Raw genomic sequence first — 20,581 nt, 5'->3', positions numbered from 1 at the left:
TTTCTTATTGTGCAGAAATTGACTAGGAATGTTGTATCTGTCATAGCACTAACTCAAGGAATCATTTAGTTTTAGTCCAATGAAATATTCTGTATAAAAGCAACATAAATATAAAGTGAAACCAATACGCTCATTTCACAGGAAAGATAATAACTGTTTCACTATATCATGTACTTCCCTATTCTACATTTGCATCTCTATTCACTTCACCTGAGACCAAACATTAAAAATTAGACCTCAGTATCTAATATCTAAATACTCATTTACATTGTAATAGAAAAACCTTTTATTACAGATTATACATACAAGAAATAATATCAGCACCTTATTGCACCTTAAGGGTGGATGTCCATTTTTGCTATTTTCGGATTGTTACTAATTCTTAATAAGAAAAGACTTATTTATCAGATTACATCTAGGACCCAGGCACCAATCTTTTTCGTGAAACTGGCTGCCTCCATCTCATCATCAGCATTTGACATAGCACATGAGGCATCATATCTATTGGGAATTGTGTGAGTCTCACAATTTGAGTTTGCATGCTGTTGCGTACAGTGACTCACAAGTATGTTATCCTAGTACACGACATAACTCTTCACAGATACACACCACAAGGCTTCGCACGTTTGTCACAAGTACTTTCTCCTGGTATATTAATGACGTCAGTCAAGCAGGTTAGAAGACCTCTATGATTTCTGACTTGTGCACATTGTTGCGTATGTTAGTACGTCAATGAGTTCATTGTGATCTCGTTTAGTCATAGACGGGACACACCAGAAGACAAATGCCGCCACCAATATCTACACTGCAGTTATTTCGGAATTTGGAAATGGTAACTTATTCTGTAAAGTGTGCAAAGTGGAACTGAAGGTAGAAAGACGACGAGGCATTAAGATTCACTGTGGCAGTAAAAAACATATGGAACATTTGCATTGTTTCTTTCTGCAAGAGATGCAGATTCTAATTGTGATCTTTCGCAGTTTTTCAGCAATTTATGCTTAATGATGATAACTGACAATTGGAAAAGGTTCCAATTACATAATCTCAGAATGCATATTTTTTGTCATTTCAATAGTAATTTCAATAAATAGGTGTAAATTATCGTTTGTATATAGTAGGTATAAAAACTTTTGTTGTATATTTATTATCAGATTATTAATTTTGAAATGCAATAGTCAATGGAGGGGCAAACATATTTGTTCCAACACGTTTCGGTTGTGCAAACCATTAAAATTAAGTTGCAATGTTGTCATGATATTCTCCATTATTTACATTCCCTTAGGCCTACTATACCGCCACTTATGCAGTGAGTGCCAGACATCTGAACTCCAGCTGTACAAGGCTATATTTCTCGATAAATTCAGTGACAAAAATACGAAGCCTGCACATCACGCACAGCATGGTCCACCGAAGTAGTGTACAACTTGAAAATGGGTCGCAGTCCTGCCATTTATCCCCAATATGCAGAATCCGAATCATGTAAGTGAAGTGGGTTGGGATTAGATACACACAAATATGTTGCTGTATCCTGTAAATGGTGAATTTGAGCTAGCAGAGATGTGGTGTGGTATTTCACTGCATTTCACATAATGCAAACCTAAATGTCCCTGGCACTTTCTTTACACATTGGCCGACTAAGATTAATAGTTTCCTCTGAAGGAACATATAAAATGCATGAATTTTTCACCATACTTGAAGCAACTTCCTTGCAATACACTTAGCCATACCATACTCTTATGTCACTGCCAATTCCGTCAACAGCACCCTTTTCATGAAATGTTTCAAAGAAGCTCCAGTCTGGTGCAAATCCAAAGTCTTCTTCATAGCACAGAAAGCTATCAAAATGAACCAATTTTTAAACACTGCCCCATCAGTCCAATGACCAAAAAGCAAACTTCAGGTTCTTCTGTTGAAAATCACATGAAATAGCTTTATGAAAATTAACAGCAGCATATTCGTCTGGATTTGGAGATTCAGATACATCATCATAAGAAGCTGCCCTTAGTTCTTTAATGTCGAGATCATGATGGTATCACAGTTATGAATAATATAGCAGTTTCAGTTCCCAGTGAGATTGCACAATTCCTTTTTGAAATTTGACCACATATCACAAAGTATTCTGTTCAATCTTGTCACACCTCTCTTTGCATGATGTTTCACAAACCACAAAATCTTTTTTTTAGTTGGTGACATGTTACAGAAAATGTGATGTACATTACTGCCTGTTGCTTGGGTGACTTTGGCAGTGCTTTCTTAGCTGACTAGCTTTTCCCAATGCTTGAGGAGAAATTTTATACTCAGTGACGTCTTGTTGCTGCTTTTGTAGTTTTCTTCGATCTCATGTTGACCATTTCTTTCTGCAGTTCTTTTGCATTGCTCTTCCTTTTCAGCCATGTAACACAGCTTTTCTTCTTTTGGTGATACTGGGCTTTCTCTTGCTGCTTTGCATTATAATGATTTTCTTCTTCACCAGCTAGCTTCTTTCACTACTGTTGACATCTCACTTTTCTAGGTGTTGAAGATATGTCCACAAAGATTTAAACTACTGTATGGAAGAGTAATAATGAAACGTGTATGTGTGTGTGTGTGTGTGTGTGTGTGTGTGTGTGCGCGTGTGTGCGTATATTAAATACCTACGCACTTCACTTACAGTACGTGATTCGGGTTCTACATATTGCAAATAGAGATGGTAGGACAGTGACCCATTTTCAATTGCACACCACTTTGGCGAGTATGTTGTGCATCATGTTATCTGTAAAGAGTTATGTTATGTACAAGGTGCATGTAGGTATAAGTGTTCGTGTAAGTGTAATGTATGGAATAGGTGGCAACATCTGCACCTCTGTTCCAAATGAGAGTGTTTGGGATGCCAAATGTCTCAGTTTTCCTACAGACTATAAGATAATATTGTTTATGCTATATTAAAAATTTCCCGATGTTATTAGCAATCAATATTCAATGGAATTAATTCTATTCTCTCTTACACCCAATGAGAATGTCTTAATATGAGCATGACTAATCAGAGTATATGTTCTTACTATTTCCAATGTTGGTCATTCTGATTCTGTTTACTTCTACAGTGCTTCATTTTAATCTCTGCTCATGACTGTCACTCCTGGTTTGGCTGGTTCTATGAGTCTGCTTCCAGCCAAGCACCCGCCCTTTCTCGCCCGCACTGAGTCAAGGGCTTTTGGAGCATACGGTTTAGTGCTCAGTGTGTTGTTCCAAATGCCATGTTTATTACGTGAGCATGTGTATATGCATATTACTTTCATTAAGTACAGAAAAGTTTGTGCGAAAACATGGCACAAATTCTGTAACAAATTTCCAAACAGGCCCATGCCTAGTGCAAATAAGAAATTTAGCTAAAAAATTTGAACAGACAGGCTCAGTAAATGATCGTAAAAGATGCAGAAGGAAACATGTTCTTACAGAAGAAAAATTAGATGAGATTGGACAGAGATGAGAGCACACCTCGCAAATATCTCTTAGGCTTTTGGTGCAGGAAACTGGAGTAAGTAGGCATTCTGCACATAAAGCAACAAAATTACTTAATTCAAAACCATACAGAATTCCGATAGTTCAACAGTTAAGGGAACAAGACCCCAATAAGATGTTGCATTTTTGTAAATGGATTTTAAAGAGAATTAATTCTAATGAGTCGATCCGAAATTATTTTTTTTTTCTGATGAGGTGTGGTTTCATTTAAATGGACACATATGCTCATAAAATAATAAGCATTACAGCCAGGAGAAACCAGATTTTGTACACAGAACACCTTTGCATGGTGAAAAAATTGCTGTCTGGTGTGCAGTTAATGGACACAAAATTATTGGGTCTATTTTTCATGAGTGCACAATTTTAACAGTTTAATTATGTGAATGAGATCCTTGACCCAATTTTTGACGAATTGACTTATGAAGAATGCTTGTCAGTACATTTTCAGCAAGATTCTGCCACTGCTCATACCGCCGAAACATCCATGACAGAACTGTATCAAATTTTCGGTAGGAAAATTATCAGTAAAAAGTGTGGCCCCCATGAAGCCCAGATTTAACACCATGTGACTTTTATCTATGAAGGCAATTAAGAATAAGATTTATATGCTAGAAACCCACACACAATAAATGAGCTTAAAGATTATGTAAGAGCTGAAATCGAGACAATCAGTGCTGAAGAACTTCTCACAGTAAATAACAATTTCATAAACAGAAGTCAACAATGTGTAGCAATTAATGGGGGACATTTTCAGCACTGAATATAAGCTGAGTAAGTACAAATACCTATATTACATGAGTCATTCTGTGCAGGGGAGAGCAGGCGAGTGCTTGGCCTGAGGCAGACTCATAGCATCGGCCGAGCAGGGAATGACAATCACACACATAGATAAAAATGAAGCATTGTGTAACTAAAATTTGCAGTTGAAGTTCAGCAATATTTAAACATGAGCATCTTGTTTTAGTTTTATTGAATTTGAATGTTAATCATTATTTGATATACCTAAAAGACCATGTGTAGAAAGCATAATCTTTTCTTTCAGTGTAACGGTAGTTTAGTAGTTATCAATTTCTTACCATCATGGCTAAGAGAAAGTGTAATTTTTCAAACTGTTTAAAAGTGCACCATCCTTATTCAAAAGAATTTGACCAAATTAATTCAAGTGGATTGTGCTATATGTAGATCAGAGTTTAGCATCAGTCACGGAAGTAGGGCAGATATTGTGGACCATATCAAGGCTGAAAAGCATAGAAATGCAGAATTGGCAAAATATTCAAATCAGGTATTGCCTACATTCTTTAGATACAAATGTATAGATGATGAAGAAAAAGAATTGTCTGCCCAAGAAGCCACTTTTGTGCTTCACACTATCAAACTCAATAATTCATTCAATAAATTCATGGATAAGAAATTTACTTATTGACAGACTACAGGCAAATCCACAGCTATTAATGTTCTGACACTGCATGTTCAAAAGAAGATAAATGAAGATACTTTTGTATATTATTAATCGACATATAAAACCACAATGACAAGAAAATGGCAGCAATTACTGTTAGATACTGTACAGTAAACCTCCAAATTTGAAATTAAAATTAAATATTAGAATTCACCAATATACACGGAGACACTCAGACATTCTGGCTCAGCATATTATGGAAGCTGTTGAAATGCAAGGCATATGAGACAAAATAATAGGAATATCAGTAGATAATAAAAATATTATTTCTGGTGTTTTAAAAAGAAATGGGAAAAGTTATATTTTTATAAATTAAAAGAACTGGGTAGGCAAATATATGGAGTAGGTTGTGCAGCCCATAATAGTACACAATGTTGTACAGACACTGTTATAAGAAAGATCTTCAAAGTTTTTCATTTGTTTACTGTCAGAATGGAGTTTTAAAAATCATTCTGTGAATTTTCCAAGACAGAACATAAAATTATGCTACAACATAGCAAAACCAGATAATTTTCTTAGGAGCCTGCTTTGAATTATTTGACTGAAATGTACACAAACCGTAAAAAAAAAAAACCAATCACTTGGAAAATTAAAATAAAATTAAGTTCAAGCTCAATTACGTAGTTATTATAAAGCTGATCGTTTTTGCAACAATGTGGAATTTATTTTGTATACTTTTATAAATTTTTTATACCAAACATAACACACTAATTTTACCCACTTTTTCAGAAATATACATAAATTCAGATTCCCTGAAGATCAAGAGTTAAAAGTAGACTTATCTGTGGAAACTTATTGCAAATTGGGATAAACGTACCATAACAAAACCATATCACCCCTATTTGTAGCTTAAAATAATAAAAAAAGTGTCAGCACTTACGGAAAGAACAAACAAATGAACTTTAAAACTATATTCAGCGTATTCCGTATGGGTTAAATCTCCTTTTTATTATCAAGTTTACATCAGTGGTCGAGTTTACCCCAATTTACGGTATGGAAATAGTTCATTTCTGAAGAAATAGTGTGGAGTATGGCACTCGAAAAGATATGCCCTAAAAAAATAGTCCCCCCTCCCCAGAGCTAAAATTGAAATGGTGTCCTTGTTTTTAGGCTACTAATATTGATTTTTCTCACAGAAAATAAGCATAAAATCATGTATAAATACGTATGATTTGAGGCTTTCTCGGCGTTGGTTCGCTAATATGTTTTCGCGGGATATCAGCCGAGTTAAGATTTTGGAATGCTCCAAGCTTTCGACTGCTATCTCTGCAGCCATCTTCAGGGAAGTGATGTCCGAACAGAAAGTCGAAAGGTTATATAGATGTGGCTGTCTCAGGTGAAACGGGATTGGTTGGCGGATCGGCCAATCCGGGGCCGGGAATTGTCATCGCTCGTAAGCTCCGCCCCTCCCGGGATTACTGCGTGAAGTTTGTCGGGCGGCGAGCCCTGTTCCGCCGGTTGGAATCGGTTGCCGTCCTCGGTCCGTGATCTTCATGACCTTGATTGTAAGAGGGCCTGAGTTGGTCTAAGGCCGGTGTCCATGCCTGACTGAGCTGGAGTCCACTGTCTCTGTTAAAGTTGTTTTTCTCCAGCTTGATCTCTATGGCCTCCTTGATTGTACGATCCCAGTAGTGGCTTGATTTGTTAATGACCTTGGTGTGGTCAAACAGTATTTTATGCTCCTTTTCTATGCTGTGTTGCGCCACTGCAGATTTTTCCGGGTAATACAGCCTCAGGTTCCTCTTATGTTCTTTGACCACACCAAGGTCATTAACAAATCAAGCCACTACTGGGATCGTACAATCAAGGAGGCCATAGAGATCAAGCTGGAGAAAAACAACTTTAACAGAGACAGTGGACTCCAGCTCAGTCAGGCATGGACACCGGCCTTAGACCAACTCAGGCACTCTTACAATCAAGGTCATGAAGATCACGGACCGAGGACGGCAACCGATTCCAACCGGCGGAACAGGGCTCGCCGCCCGACAAACTTCACGCAGTAATCCCGGGAGGGGCGGAGCTTACGAGCGATGACAATTCCCGGCCCCGGATTGGCCGATCCGCCAACCAATCCCGTTTCACCTGAGACAGCCACATCTATATAACCTTTCGACTTTCTGTTCGGACATCACTTCCCTGAAGATGGCTGCAGAGATAGCAGTCGAAAGCTTGGAGCATTCCAAAATCTTAACTCGGCTGATATCCCGCGAAAACATATTAGCGATGTATAAATACATTTAGGAATAAATTGAATTAGCAATCCAGGTTCGAATAATTATATATTTCAAATTATGATTCACTTGAAAGTAAGAAGCAGAAGGAACTAAGATTATAAAATTTTCAGAGTTTCTCAATCATATGATTTATCATTTGTTGCAATTAATAGTTTCAAATACATCTTACTACAGAAAATATATGAACATTTTCGCCTATCAACAGATATTCAAATGTTATAACGATACCGGTATCTAAAACGTAGTATTCTCTGTGATAAACATAACAATAAATAATTAAAATCATGAATTATATGTAGTATGTGTCTAATATCGTGGTAAAGATATGTTCAATTTAACTAATTTGCATATGGTTTTGCTGACTTTCCGAAAATGTAATATGTAAAAATATAAAATACATAGAACTCATGTTACATATTTTGTGTTTGTTGAATAGCACTATTAGTATATAAATTGATAAAATATGTAAAATGTTTGTGCTTATGTGTATATGATACAGTTTTGACGTGAATTTTAAGCAAAAATATTACTGATATTGTAACTGATATTTACAATGTTGTAATAATGTATGAAGTTGTGTTGGAAAGAGTGGGTGAAGAAAGAATGATGCTGAAACTGATCAAAAAGAGAAAAAGGAATTGGTTGGGTTACTGGCTAAGAAACTTTCTACTGAAGAATGCACTGGAAGAAATGGTGAACAGGAGAAAAGCTCAGGACAGAAGAAGATATCAGATGATAGACGATATTAAGATATGTGGATCATATGCAGAGACTAAAAGGAAGGCAGAAAATAGGAAAGATTGGGCAGAATACTTATGTATACGTATGCATTGGATAAATGCCCAAGCATGTTTTGTGATTTTTTCAACAAAAGATAGAATCCGATTTTCTTAAGAAGTCAAACAAGAATTTTTCTGAAGCTGTGTTGAAGATTGAATGTGAGGATGCCTCAGCTACTGAAGTCAAAAAATAAATTAATAACCTTCTGTTGAAGCTTAGGACAAGATAAGAAGAGGGCTTTATAAATAATTTTAATACTTCTGAAGTGCTCAGTCTACAAAAAGAAGGCCTAATAACAGGAAGCTCTTTAAGATAAATTGTTGTAAATTTTTATTCAACAGAAGCAGTTTACATTGATGAATGGATCCAACAAACATCTAATGTAGACCTATTTACAAAAAAAAAAAAAAAAAAAAAAAAAATGAAAGGATTTCATTAAAATTCTTGTCAAACAAACTCCTATCAGACTATGCTGCTGATGTGAAGGAAATTCTTCCTAAAGTTAACATATATGAAGATGACCTTTCGATAATTTTAACCATGTTAGAATGTATGCAATTAAAATAAATGAATGAATGGAACATTTCTAACATAAACAAAACTCTGAGATGGATCAAAATATTCTCTCCTTTCAAGAAAGAAACTGTCTACTCCAAAGAAATTGAACTTCTTATCAGTTTTTGTCTTACTTTGCCGGATTCTAATGCCTCAATAGAGAGGATTTCTCACTTATGAACTCTCTTTTGGATTGCTGAAAATACGTAGTCTCCTAGTATTTACTAATTTATGGCTAAGAACTGGAAGTTCATTGCCGCCCTCACATAAGCCCACCATTGGTTCCTATCCTGAGCAAGATTAATCCAGTTTCTACCATCATATCCCACCTCCTTCAAATCCATTTTAATATTATCCCCTCATCTACATCTCAGTCTCCCCAAAGGTCTTATTCCCTCCGGCATCCCAACTATCACACTATATGCATATTTCTGGATTCACCCATACATGCTACATGCCCTGCCCATCTCAAACATCTGGATTTAATGTTCCTAATTATGTCAGGTAAAGAATAAAATACATCCAGTTCTATATTGTAAAATTAATACTTGCCTCAAGACACACTACAGTAATATTTCATCTCAGAATCATACGAGCTAATCTCCAAAGACAGCAAATTTGTAGAAAAGAATCAGTCATCAGAGAAGCATTGCTAATAGAGCAAGCATCAGTAGTTAAATGGAACTTTTAGTGAGTGTTGATCTTATTTCATTTATTGCTGATAAGTGTGTACTACTTACTGTACATGTAAGTCACTCCCTATCTTTATTGTACTATGTCCATATAACTTGACAAAATTTCTTTTTATATCCCCAGAATTTTCTAGTATCTCTGGATTTTTTTGGTTTTGAAATCTGGGAATCTAATTATGAGGCAACTACTCATGGAGTAGGGTGGCCACTTTCTTTACCCCTCCATTACATATTTCACTAATCAGGCTTAAGATGTAAACAAACATTATTGTTCTTTCTCTGACACATATCATCAATGAGATTTACTCTGTGAGTGGCCGCATCATGAACAGCGGATATTTTCTAAGTCCACTTCGGACCATGGTGATGTTACATGATGCTCGCGCTTGTAGAAGCAGTTTCAGAACTATGGAGTCATTCAATATCTGCATCTCGTAGAGTAGCGGTTGAGTGCTAGCTTAATGGTTCGAAGGTTGTGAGTTCGAGCCTTGTTCAAGTTATTTTATTTTGTTATCATTCTTTAGCGATATAAATAATATTCTAGTTATCATTTATATTCTGTTATAGTTCTTTAGCATTATAAATAACATTCAAATTATCATTTATATTTTATTATCGTTCTTCAGAATATAAATAATATTCAAGTTATTTATATTCTGTTATTGTTGTTTAGCAAAACAAATAATATTCAAGTTATCATTTATATTCTGTTATTGTTCTTTAGCTATATAAATAATATTCAAGTTATCATATGTATTCTGTTATCATTTGTATTCTGTTATCCTTCTTTAACAATATAAATAATATTCAAGTTATCATTTATATTCTGCTATCGTTCTTTAGCAATATAAATAACATAAATTTAATTTTAGATTTGGAAGAATACAGTTGCATAATACTAGTGTTGGTTTTTTCTTCTTATATTATTACATTATACTATCCTGTAACACAATAAAATGAAAGGAACGAAGAATTTGAGCCTGAGACGTTGACTTCTGAATTCAGACGGTCTTTCAACTGAGCACAAATAAAGAAGCAAAATAATATGCGGAAAAATTGGCCCAATCCCCCTCTAAGACATTCTGATGATTTTTGGAAGCTCGTCCAGGACATGTCCACTCAACTGAAAAATGTGATCAAGAATGGAGGAAGATGAACTAAATATTGAATAGTGGCTTTTGGTTTGATTTCTTAACTTTTAATTGTGTGAATTTCCTAAGGTAGACGCCAGTATGCTTGTTTTGTTTATGACTCGAAAGATATTTTTGTTGAGTATAAAATTTTTCTTTCTTTCTTTTCATTTGCTGCCATAATGTCATAATAAATAATGATAAAATCATGGCATAATGGTGTAATGCATTCATGAACGTGATGTTAATTAGGCCTACTAAAATAGTCAGAAAAAAAGACAGCAGCAATTATATTTTCTATCTTAAAAACAAAAAAACATAAAAAGCACTCGGTGGTGTTCGAACGCATGACCTCACGAATACCAGCCCGGAACGCTATGATTATGCTACAAGTATAACACATAAAATACTTTAATTATAACTGTATTAACAGACATTGTGGTCCAACAACATGTAACATCATCTGTCTCAAAATTGTAGCGGAGATACCCAAAGGGAACTTAGTATCTAGAGAGCGGCCACTTTTTCTTTTGACAGCTGTACAAATCAGCCAGAACCTCAATGAGAGGTATACAGACCTACTATCTTACAAAAAAAGGACAAGTCTATACTGTATATATCCTAAGAATAGCTGTTGCCTGAGGTTTCAAGAAAAATATGGTACTCCACTTTAATACAAATGGGAAGTTTTCATTTCAGTTAATATGTTTTTCTATTAAATGATAAAAGTTTTCTTGAACATGAATTAAAGTTGCAAATAAATATAAGCATCACAAAAAGTCAAACATACCGTATGTCATATATAATAGGGTACTGAAACCAAGGAACTCTGAAATGAAGTCCTTCTGCGAACACTTCCTGCTGGATACCCCCAAGTCGACTGAAGATTATTGCACGGTGGCCACCTTCAACTGTAACAAATAATCACTTAAGCCATCTTAAAATTAATCTTTCCATCCTGTGCAATGTAAGTATAGGCCTATTCAATAAGAAAAGAAATGTACAAAGAATCTAATTTACTATTTTAACATGAGAAGCATGAAGGAGTCCATATCTGGCATTATTAGTAGTGCAGTAATTTATTTTTACAGCACATAGTTACTCGTTCTTAACACTGGAGTGTCAATGTGACCAATTGAACACAAAGCTAAACATGAAAGTAGCATTGTAAATGCGAAGAAAATGCACTTTGAATAGGTCAATCAAATATACTGCTAGTATTCACCTATTCAGCTCTCGCAAGGAACCACAGACTGGAGTGTCTGCAACTTATCAACATTGCTCCTGCTGTTGTGAAATTGCCATGATATGAGATGTGAAGGGAAGTTATGAATGCATTACATTTTATAATGCCTTTTACGCTGTTGTACAGATCAAGAACACATTGAACACTAATGCAACAGGAATATACACATTTTAAAGAAGTGTATGTAGCATTTGTGGACCTAGAAAAGGCTTCTGACAGAGTGGATTGGAATAAAGTGATGGGGATTCTAAAGAAAATTGGTGTGGTTTGGAAAGAGAGAAAACTGTTCAGTAATCTTTATATATCCTGAACTCAGAACTCAGTTCTGAGGATGACCCATAAAAGGTCGAAACATGTAAACAAGGTACATTAGAATTTAACACAAGAAAGTCTTATCATACATATTCCGAAGTGATACAGTGTTGAAAGTTGTGTAATCAAGATGTTTAACTTATTACTAAAAAAAAATAAATAAATCTTGGTACTCATATTAAGCCTCAACTGGTATCTATGGGTCAATAAACAGTAGCGTGCAAATTAATCTGAACACGACATATTTTTACATTTTCTGTCATTGTTGGCCTCACAGCTGCTCATACCGCTTTAATTGACATCTGTAGTACGTGTAATTCCATTGTTGAAGGTCTGTCATTATTTTTTTTATAATATGTGACATTTTGCCTGTCGTTTTATACTTATAAGCATTTCAGTTATGTTGAAGACTTAATACTCTAATCCTGTGTACATTCTGTCGGCTTCACAAATGGATACAACTCCACGAAAATGGTCTAAAATTATAACATTAGCAGAGCATTCTTCTATGACATAGAGGCAAATTGCTGCAGAACGTCACATCAGTTTGGCTACTGTTAATTCGATCATAAAACGATACAGGGAGACTAGATCCATCACACCCCAGAAAAAAGGAAACTGTGGCCGGAAAAGGAAGACTTCACCTGCAGATGATCGTTTAATTGTCAGGAAAAGTAAATTAAATCCTAGACTAACTGCTGTCGACCTAACCCGCAAGTTAATGGCTACCACTGGACGAAGGGCTCGTAAGCCTATTAAGAAGCAACTGCTAACCCCTGTTATGTGTAAAAAACGCTTAATGTGGGCAAAATTACATCAACACTGGACAGTGAATGACTGGAAGAATGTACTTTTTTCCGATGAGTCTCATTTTGAGGTCCACGGCCACCGTGTTTCTTACGTACGGAAAGGATCCGAAAAAGTAACAGCAGCTCATCTCCAACAAGCACCCAAATATCCCCCTAAAGTAATGTTTTGGGGTTGTTTTACACATGAAGGGCCTGGAGCATTAATACCTATCAAGGGAATGATGAATTCTGACAAATATATTCACTTATTGGAAACCAGAATCGTACCCCAGCTGCAAAAATCATTTCCGGATGGCAGAGGTGTGTTCCAACAAGACCTGGCACCATGCCATACGTCTCGAAAAACTACAGAATTCTTCAACAAGAAGAATATTCAGGTACGCCCCTGGCCAGGCAACTCACCCGACATCAACCCCATTGAGAACTTGTGGTCAATTTGCAAAAGAAGAATGCAAAAAATGCATTGTTCTACAAATGAGAAGATGATTTCTGCCCTCATTGGTGTATGGTTTCGCAATGAAGAAATGAAGAATATTTGTGGGAAATTAGTGGAATCCATGCCAAATCGTCTCAGAGCTGTTATTAGGAACAAGGGAGGCCACATAGATTACTGAGGTATGTCTTAGATCCTTTTTTTATCCCGTTTGAGTGTTTTTGCATAAGTAATTACATTGTTCAGATTAATTTGCACGCTACTGTAGATCCCTATGGATAGATATCGTTAATGTACATTTAAAAAGCAATACCAGTTGAGGGTTAATCAGTTGGATGAGCCTGCTGATTCTTACACAGTTGTTCTATATTTGGACATATACTGGTAAGCTTAAGTCGGAGATTGTCACATACATCAAGTCGATTTCAGTAGCCTACTTTGTTTTTATTAGAGTTAGTGATGAAAACCCTTTCTTACATAGATACATAGAGACAAACTGGATTATAATCTCTAAAGCACCATTGTACAGCCCACTGTATTCTCTTTTTACTTGTGATGAGGTCCAGAAATTAACCATACCTTCCGCTTGGAATTTCATTTTAAGTCTGGTCTCAATTCGTCATATTTACTTGGAAAATAAGTTTCAAAGTGTGACCTCAGAATTGTATTATTGGTGTACGACGTACAGTATGTGACCATTTAAATGTGCAGACTGGGTGTCGCCAAAACTATTAAGAAAGTCATCAATACATCAAAAAGTTCGGTCCTCTGTTACGAATTTGGGTGGTCCTTGGCTGGGTTACAAGTGCGGTGCCAGATGTGCAGGGAAATACTACATTCATAGTGCTTTAAATCCCTCTTCTGTTGTTGAGAGTAGAGTGGGAAGTCGGTAGACGGATAGGGTAATAAATTTCATAAAATGTCAGTACTGGGTGAAAAAGTGAAAGGCGATTGCCATGTGTCATTTCCAAACTCTGAGATTTTCAACTATAAAGTGATACACAATTCTTTAGAATTATATTTTTTCATCTGCATTTTTTTGAAGGACCACAAGGGCAGATCTCGAGGACCACAGGTCGTCTGCGGACCATAGTTCGAGAAACGCTGACCTAAAGAACAACGAACGCATGCAAGCATTAAGACAGCAGAGAAAGAACAGCCAACCAATGCAAGATACAACAATTAGTTCTCCACCAGCTTACAAATCTCGACAAAGTCTGGAAAAAACTGTGAAATGCATACAGAGAAACCTGCCTAACACCCCATGTAAAAAATTGGCTATTGACCGGAAACTGGAGGATGACTTTGGTGTTAGCCCTAAATCTATCACACATAGAAATTGTAGGTTGTCTGCTGAGGTCCTTTACATGTTTCTTCAGTTCTATGAACGAGATGACATATCTCGACAATGTCCAGGAATGAAGGAAATACTTGTGGTTAGAAGCACAGAAGGAAAAATGAAGATGCAAAAACGAAACCTCTATTTGTCTAAAAACTTGTACTATCGACACGTTAAAAGTGATGTGCCACCACAAGTCGTTGGAATTCAGAGTGGAATTCTTCAACCACATTATTCGTGTGCTGTCCGCCATTAATTACTAATTCAGAGACGTTCCATGTCTCAGGATAAAATCTAGGAGGAACTGCTCATCTTCGCCCTCTTGCCAGATGACCAGTAATGTAATTTCAATGTAATATGCTAAGTCCAAGATATCGTCCACAAATCTTTCATTTAATAAATCTCAAACAAATTGCAAGTCATTTAGCGGAATAAATGGCAATCCCATAATTTCCTGTATTTGGTTTCTTACTTCAGGGTTCTCAATACCCAAATATTGCCCTCCGACCCCTGTTGACTACATTTCTCCATATTGCTTGACTGAAGTGGAAAAGACACCCACTCACTACTGCCTAATGGAATGCCGGTCGACAAGCATTCATATTGGTGATTTCAAAATCAGACATTGTATAGGTAGGATTGCAAGTGAGATTTAAAAGTGCTGAATAACTTTTTATCTCATTACTAAGGCTAGGATTTGTATGTAATTACATGTTTTTTCCCTTTGCATATACATAACTAAAAATGATAAATGTTCACGAATTAGAACTTTACCCACCATATATGAAAATTTATCATTACATATTTTACATATTTGATAATAATTATAATAATTACATATTTTTACTTTCTTTTATGTAAAACTACATATTCTGTCTCTTAATTAAAATAAAAATGTCGTAAGAGCAATATGATTTAAAACAGTCTGTATGACAATATTTGTTCACATTAGAAACTCTGGTACCTGACACTGAAACGAATTTTTCAAGCTATTCAAAAGCTGCTGAGAAACGGTCAGGGAAGAATTCTATTCACTCAATACCATAGATAAGGATAGCTACACCGCTGGTTTTCCAACATTCCAAGAAATTGTAAAGGGACTGGCAGAGAAAAGAGTATGGGAATTTACCTCACACCCTGCTTTCCTTCTTCACAGTTTGCATTACTGTAGAAAGGTCATCCAACCTATTTTATTTTAGTTGTCCAGTGAGTGCCTGAGGCACTCCTTTTCTACCTGTTGTTTGGAAAGGGCGTTGCTATCTTTCCTCCCACCCCGCAAAGAAAAAGTGCACCTCACAAAATTTATTCTTAAATTTGTACATTAGTATTGGTTTGGCAACCACAGCGTTTCATTGCATTTCACAAGTGATGGCTCCTGTAGCATCAAAATTATCATCAAAGTTAAAATCGTGGGTTAAAATAGACGATTCGTTCATTACTGACGGTGATGTGGTTCTGTGCCAGGCTTGTAATAAGAAGATAGGATGTTCAATGAAATCCCAACTTGAGCAACATGCATTCTTCCATGACATGTGTAGTGCTATGGTTGCTGCAAATATCCCATGGTACAAACTCCAGGTACCTAAATCTCGCGCATTTTTAGAGAAGTATTGCAGGAGGCAGATACCTAACGATTCTACGCTCTGAAAAAACTACCTGCATTTGTGTTACGAGGAAGCGCTTGCATATATGCGACGTTATATAGGCAGTAACTATATATGGATTGCCGTCAATGAAACTACCGATATAAAAGGGTGCTATGTTGCCAACCTTGTGATTGGTAAGCTGGATGGAGAAATATCCCCCACACCTTTTCTGATTTCTTCGAAAGTGTTAGAACACACAAATCATGTAACAGTGGCTCGTTTTGTGAATGATGGACTTAAAGTGTTGTGGCCTGAAGGCGTTCAAGAAGATAAAGTTCTTGTTCTTTATTCTGATGCTGCTGCATACATGCTAAAAGCGGGAACTGCTTAACGTGTGTTCTATCAAAATATGATCCATTTCACCTGTCTCGCCCATGGACTGCAACGTGTCACAGAAGAAGTGCGAAGTAACTATCCACAAGTGAACAGCATTATTTCAAACACCAAGAAAGTGTTCGTTAAAGCTCCCAACGTGTGTTGTACTATAGGGAACAATTGCCAAATATGAAATTGCCCCCTGAACCTGTCCTAAGTGGAGTACGTGAATCGAGGCTGCCTGCTTTTATAGTGAACATTTTAAAGAAGTGAAGTCTGTGATAGATTCGTTTCCAGGGAAATCGGCAGTTTCAGTGAGAGAGGCCCAAAGTGCCTTCAGTGATTCTAAAGTACAGTGCCAATTAGCATATATTCAAAGCAATTTTGGATTCATTGCTGACAGCATTATAAAATTAGAAACTCGTGGGATGCCTTTGAAGATATCACTGGACATTGTGGAAGATGTTAAGTCAAAGTTAAGTGCTGTTGAAGGGATTGTTGGAATAGGAGTAATGAAGAAATTTATGTCTGTTATGGGAAGAAACCCTGGCTTCTCGACATTGACTGCAATGTGCAAGATCCTCAGCGGGAAAGAAGAGAATCCTCCAGACGACATCTCTCCTGAAAAATTTCATCTACTTAAATTTGCACCAGCAACGTCCTGTGATGTGGAAAGATCATTTTCTGCATACAAGAACATCCTCTCTGACCGATGGCATTCCATGACAATGGAAAGCTTGGAGATGTATCTGATAGTTCATCGCACTTCGAAATGAAGTAGATTGAGTTCTGTAAAATAATGTTTATTGGACAGATTGCTTAAACAGTGACTATGAAAATAATTGTGTAACATCTATTATATATTCGCATTTTTCATACAGAATAATGGAATTTATTAAATTTTACATATAATTTCGACAGTGTCTGTCCATATCAATAAATTAATCAATTACAATGGACACAGATGGTTTTCAATTTAATGACTAGTACCTAATAAGTGCCTTACTCATTCCTACTGTGGTGTGGTGCACCACATTTATTCTTTTGCCTTTTCCCGACATCTTTCCCGCAGTTTTGTACTTCATATATATTCTTAATCATTTGCTGGTAGTTCTGTTATATGCTATCAGAGTGCGTGGTGTTTCCTTTATTTTGTTTTTTTTTTTATTATTATTTTTCTTTTTTCTTAATAGGGTGCGTTAGTTTACCTTGTGGTAAAAGCAGATCAAAAATTCACAGTTCTAAATACTACCATTTGTCCATTAATATATCTGTTTATTACTTCTGAATTTAACAAACTACCAACTAAATTCTTATATGATATTGACAAAATGATAATAAGTCCCCGTAAGGAAATATTACAGCTGCCAACAGATGCACCAGATAACGTGATATATTCCGAGAAAAAATGTAAAGGATTTGGTCTATTTAAATCATCTTGGGAGACTTCCTTCAATGTATCAACACTTGTAGCATCATTTTAAAATCATGTCATTTTTATGCACTGCTCACTCGAAATCCTCAAAATTAAAGTTCACTACGCTTGAAGTATCTTCAGATACAAGATACATTAGCATTATTAATCCACGCAGTAATCTGTACGACTCTCGAAAAATTCACCACGAACTTAAACAGTGTGAATTTTTTGCCTCGTATCAGCTTCTCCAAAAAGAAATTGTAGAACTCTACGAGGCACACACACCTGCTAATTCTTGAGTCAGAAATCATGAAGGTCTCTCCTGCAATGAATGGTGCAAGACCCTCAAAATGTTAGCCAAGGTTTCTCTCATTCGCTCCACACCAGACAGGTCTTTGGACTCTCACCACTGCAGGCAGTGCCGCAGGGAGAAAAAAAACACTTGCCCATGTCTTAGGGTCCTGTCTGCATGGCGAACTTCTCAGAAACTCACACCACCATCGTGTTCACTTCTTCATAGCTGAAGAACTTAAGAAAATTGATTTTTCCATTTACGAATAAGTCCATGGCCTTGCCATTAATGGTAGTTGTCATAAACTCAATATAATCATACGATGTAAGTGATGGAATGGAGAAAAATTCTCTCCGGCGCCGGGATTTGAACCCAGGTTTTCAACTCTACATGCTGATGCTTTATCCACTAAGCCACACCGGATACCATCCCGGCGTCGGACAGAATCGTCTCAGATTAAGCTCCAACTCTTGGGTTCCCTCTAGTGGCCGCCCTCTGCACTATGTCATAGATGTCTATGAACGTAGGACCGAAGTCCACACATGTGCTGAAGTGCACTTGTTATGAGTGACTAGTTGGCTGGGATCGGACGGAATAAGCGCCGTCTTAAATCACGAAGTGATTTTGCGCATATCATATATTATTTTAATGTATCGAAGTACACATGATATGCGTAAAATCACTTCGTGATTTAAGACGGCGCTTATTCCGTCCGATCCCGGCCAACTAGTCACTCATAACGAGTGCACCTCAGCACATGTGTGGACTTCGGTCCTACGTTCATAGACATCTATGACGTAGTGCAGAGGGCGGCCACTAGAGGGAACCCAAGAGTTGGAGCTTAATCTGAGACGATTCTGTCCGACGCCAGGGTGTATCCGGTGTGGCTTAGTGGATAAAGCAACGTAGAGCTGAAAACCCGGGTTCAAATCCCGGCGCTGGAGAGAATTTTTCTCCGTTCCATCACTCTTACATCGTATGATGACGCAGAATATCTGCATGGAAATATCGTATGTACTTCGGTACATTAAAATAATATATGATATGCGTAAAATCACTTCGTGATTTAAGACGGCGCTTATTCCGTCCGATCCCGGCCAACTAGTCACTCATAACAAGTGCACCTCAGCACATGTGTGGACTTCGGTTCTACGTTCATAGACATCTATGATGTAGTGCAGAGGGCAGCCACTAGAGGGAACCCAAGAGTTGGAGCTTAATCTGAGACGATTCTGTCCGACGCCGGGGTGGTATCCGGTGTGGCTTAGTGGATAAAGCATCAGCACGTAGAGCTGAAAACCCGGGTTCAAATCCCGGCACCGGAGAGAATTTTTCTCCGTTCCATCACTCTTACATCGTATGATGACGCAGAATATCTGCATGGAAATATCATATGTACTTCGACACATTAATATATATATATAATCATTTTTAAAGAAAATTGTGGAAATTTGGAAAAGTCTCAGACTATGCCTTAACAAAATTAAAAGCACTGTTACCTGTTACCACTGTAATTAGGGGTTCCTTGCATATATTACATTTTTAGAGGTAACACTTAAATGTTATTTTGATCTCTGATTTCATATTAATTTAGTATTTTTTTTCTTTTCAACATTTATCGTATGTATACTTAAATCCTAAGTTATTATTCCTGTTATTATTGTATTTCTGTTTACCTTGTCTTTTTCGACAATCTGTAAATTTAGGAGGTTGTTTTATAATAAACTAATATCAATATCATATCTCATTAATACTGAGAGCAATCTTTGAAGTCTTAAAGTTGTCTGAGCCAGTTCTTTAAAATCATTGTTATCTGTGGTTTATGATCAGTATAGCATAAACAGTTACATCTGCACATACATAAACGTATGTGTGAATTTTTTAAACGCAAAATAAACAGATAATAGTTATTTTCCAACTTGTGCATATTTCTCCTCTGTCGCTGTCAAACTTTTGGATCCATAAGCAATTGATCTTCCTCTTGTAAGAGAACTCACTTTCTACCATCTACATGCATTAACAAATTTTTATTACAATCAAACAGTCCTAATACTGGCGAATTACTGACAGTCTGTTTAGTTTATGAAATACAAGCTTTTCTTCTGGTCCCATTCTTTATTATTAGTTTTCCCAATGGGGCAGTTATTTCAGCAAGTCCAGGAATAAATTAAGAAAAGTAACAAAGGCCTAGTATCGTCTAAACTTCAGTAACATTTCTTTATTCAGACACATATTTCAGTGCATCTTTGTGCTGCGAGTCAGGTGACATGCCACCAACTGAAAAAACAAAACCTACATATTTTGCTGTCCTTTTCTTAAACTGAACTTCATCCTTATTAAACATTATACTCCATTTAATTGTTATTTTCATGATTTCCTCCAAAATTCTGTCATGTTCAATAAATGAGCTGTAATAGTAAATTG

At 36.5% G+C, this 20,581-nt stretch overlaps 1 protein-coding gene across 4 annotated transcripts in view; it reads right to left on the bottom strand.

The window, feature by feature from the left end:
- Phb2 (prohibitin 2) overlaps positions 1–20,581 on the bottom strand; it is a 181,031-nt gene that overhangs the window by 141,636 nt on the left and 18,814 nt on the right. For all 4 annotated transcript variants that reach the window (XM_069843130.1, XM_069843132.1, XM_069843133.1 and 1 more), the window contains exon 2: positions 11,139–11,259. In XM_069843130.1, the coding sequence (XP_069699231.1) occupies positions 11,139–11,259 (121 nt within the window). The remainder of the gene's footprint in view (positions 1–11,138; positions 11,260–20,581) is intronic.

This window comes from Periplaneta americana, chromosome 13, assembly GCF_040183065.1.
Source record: "Periplaneta americana isolate PAMFEO1 chromosome 13, P.americana_PAMFEO1_priV1, whole genome shotgun sequence".
Classification (NCBI taxonomy): Eukaryota; Metazoa; Arthropoda; class Insecta; order Blattodea; family Blattidae; genus Periplaneta; species Periplaneta americana.
The sequence above is the reverse complement of the archived record's forward strand: the minus strand, read 5'-3'. Positions and strand labels throughout refer to the sequence as shown.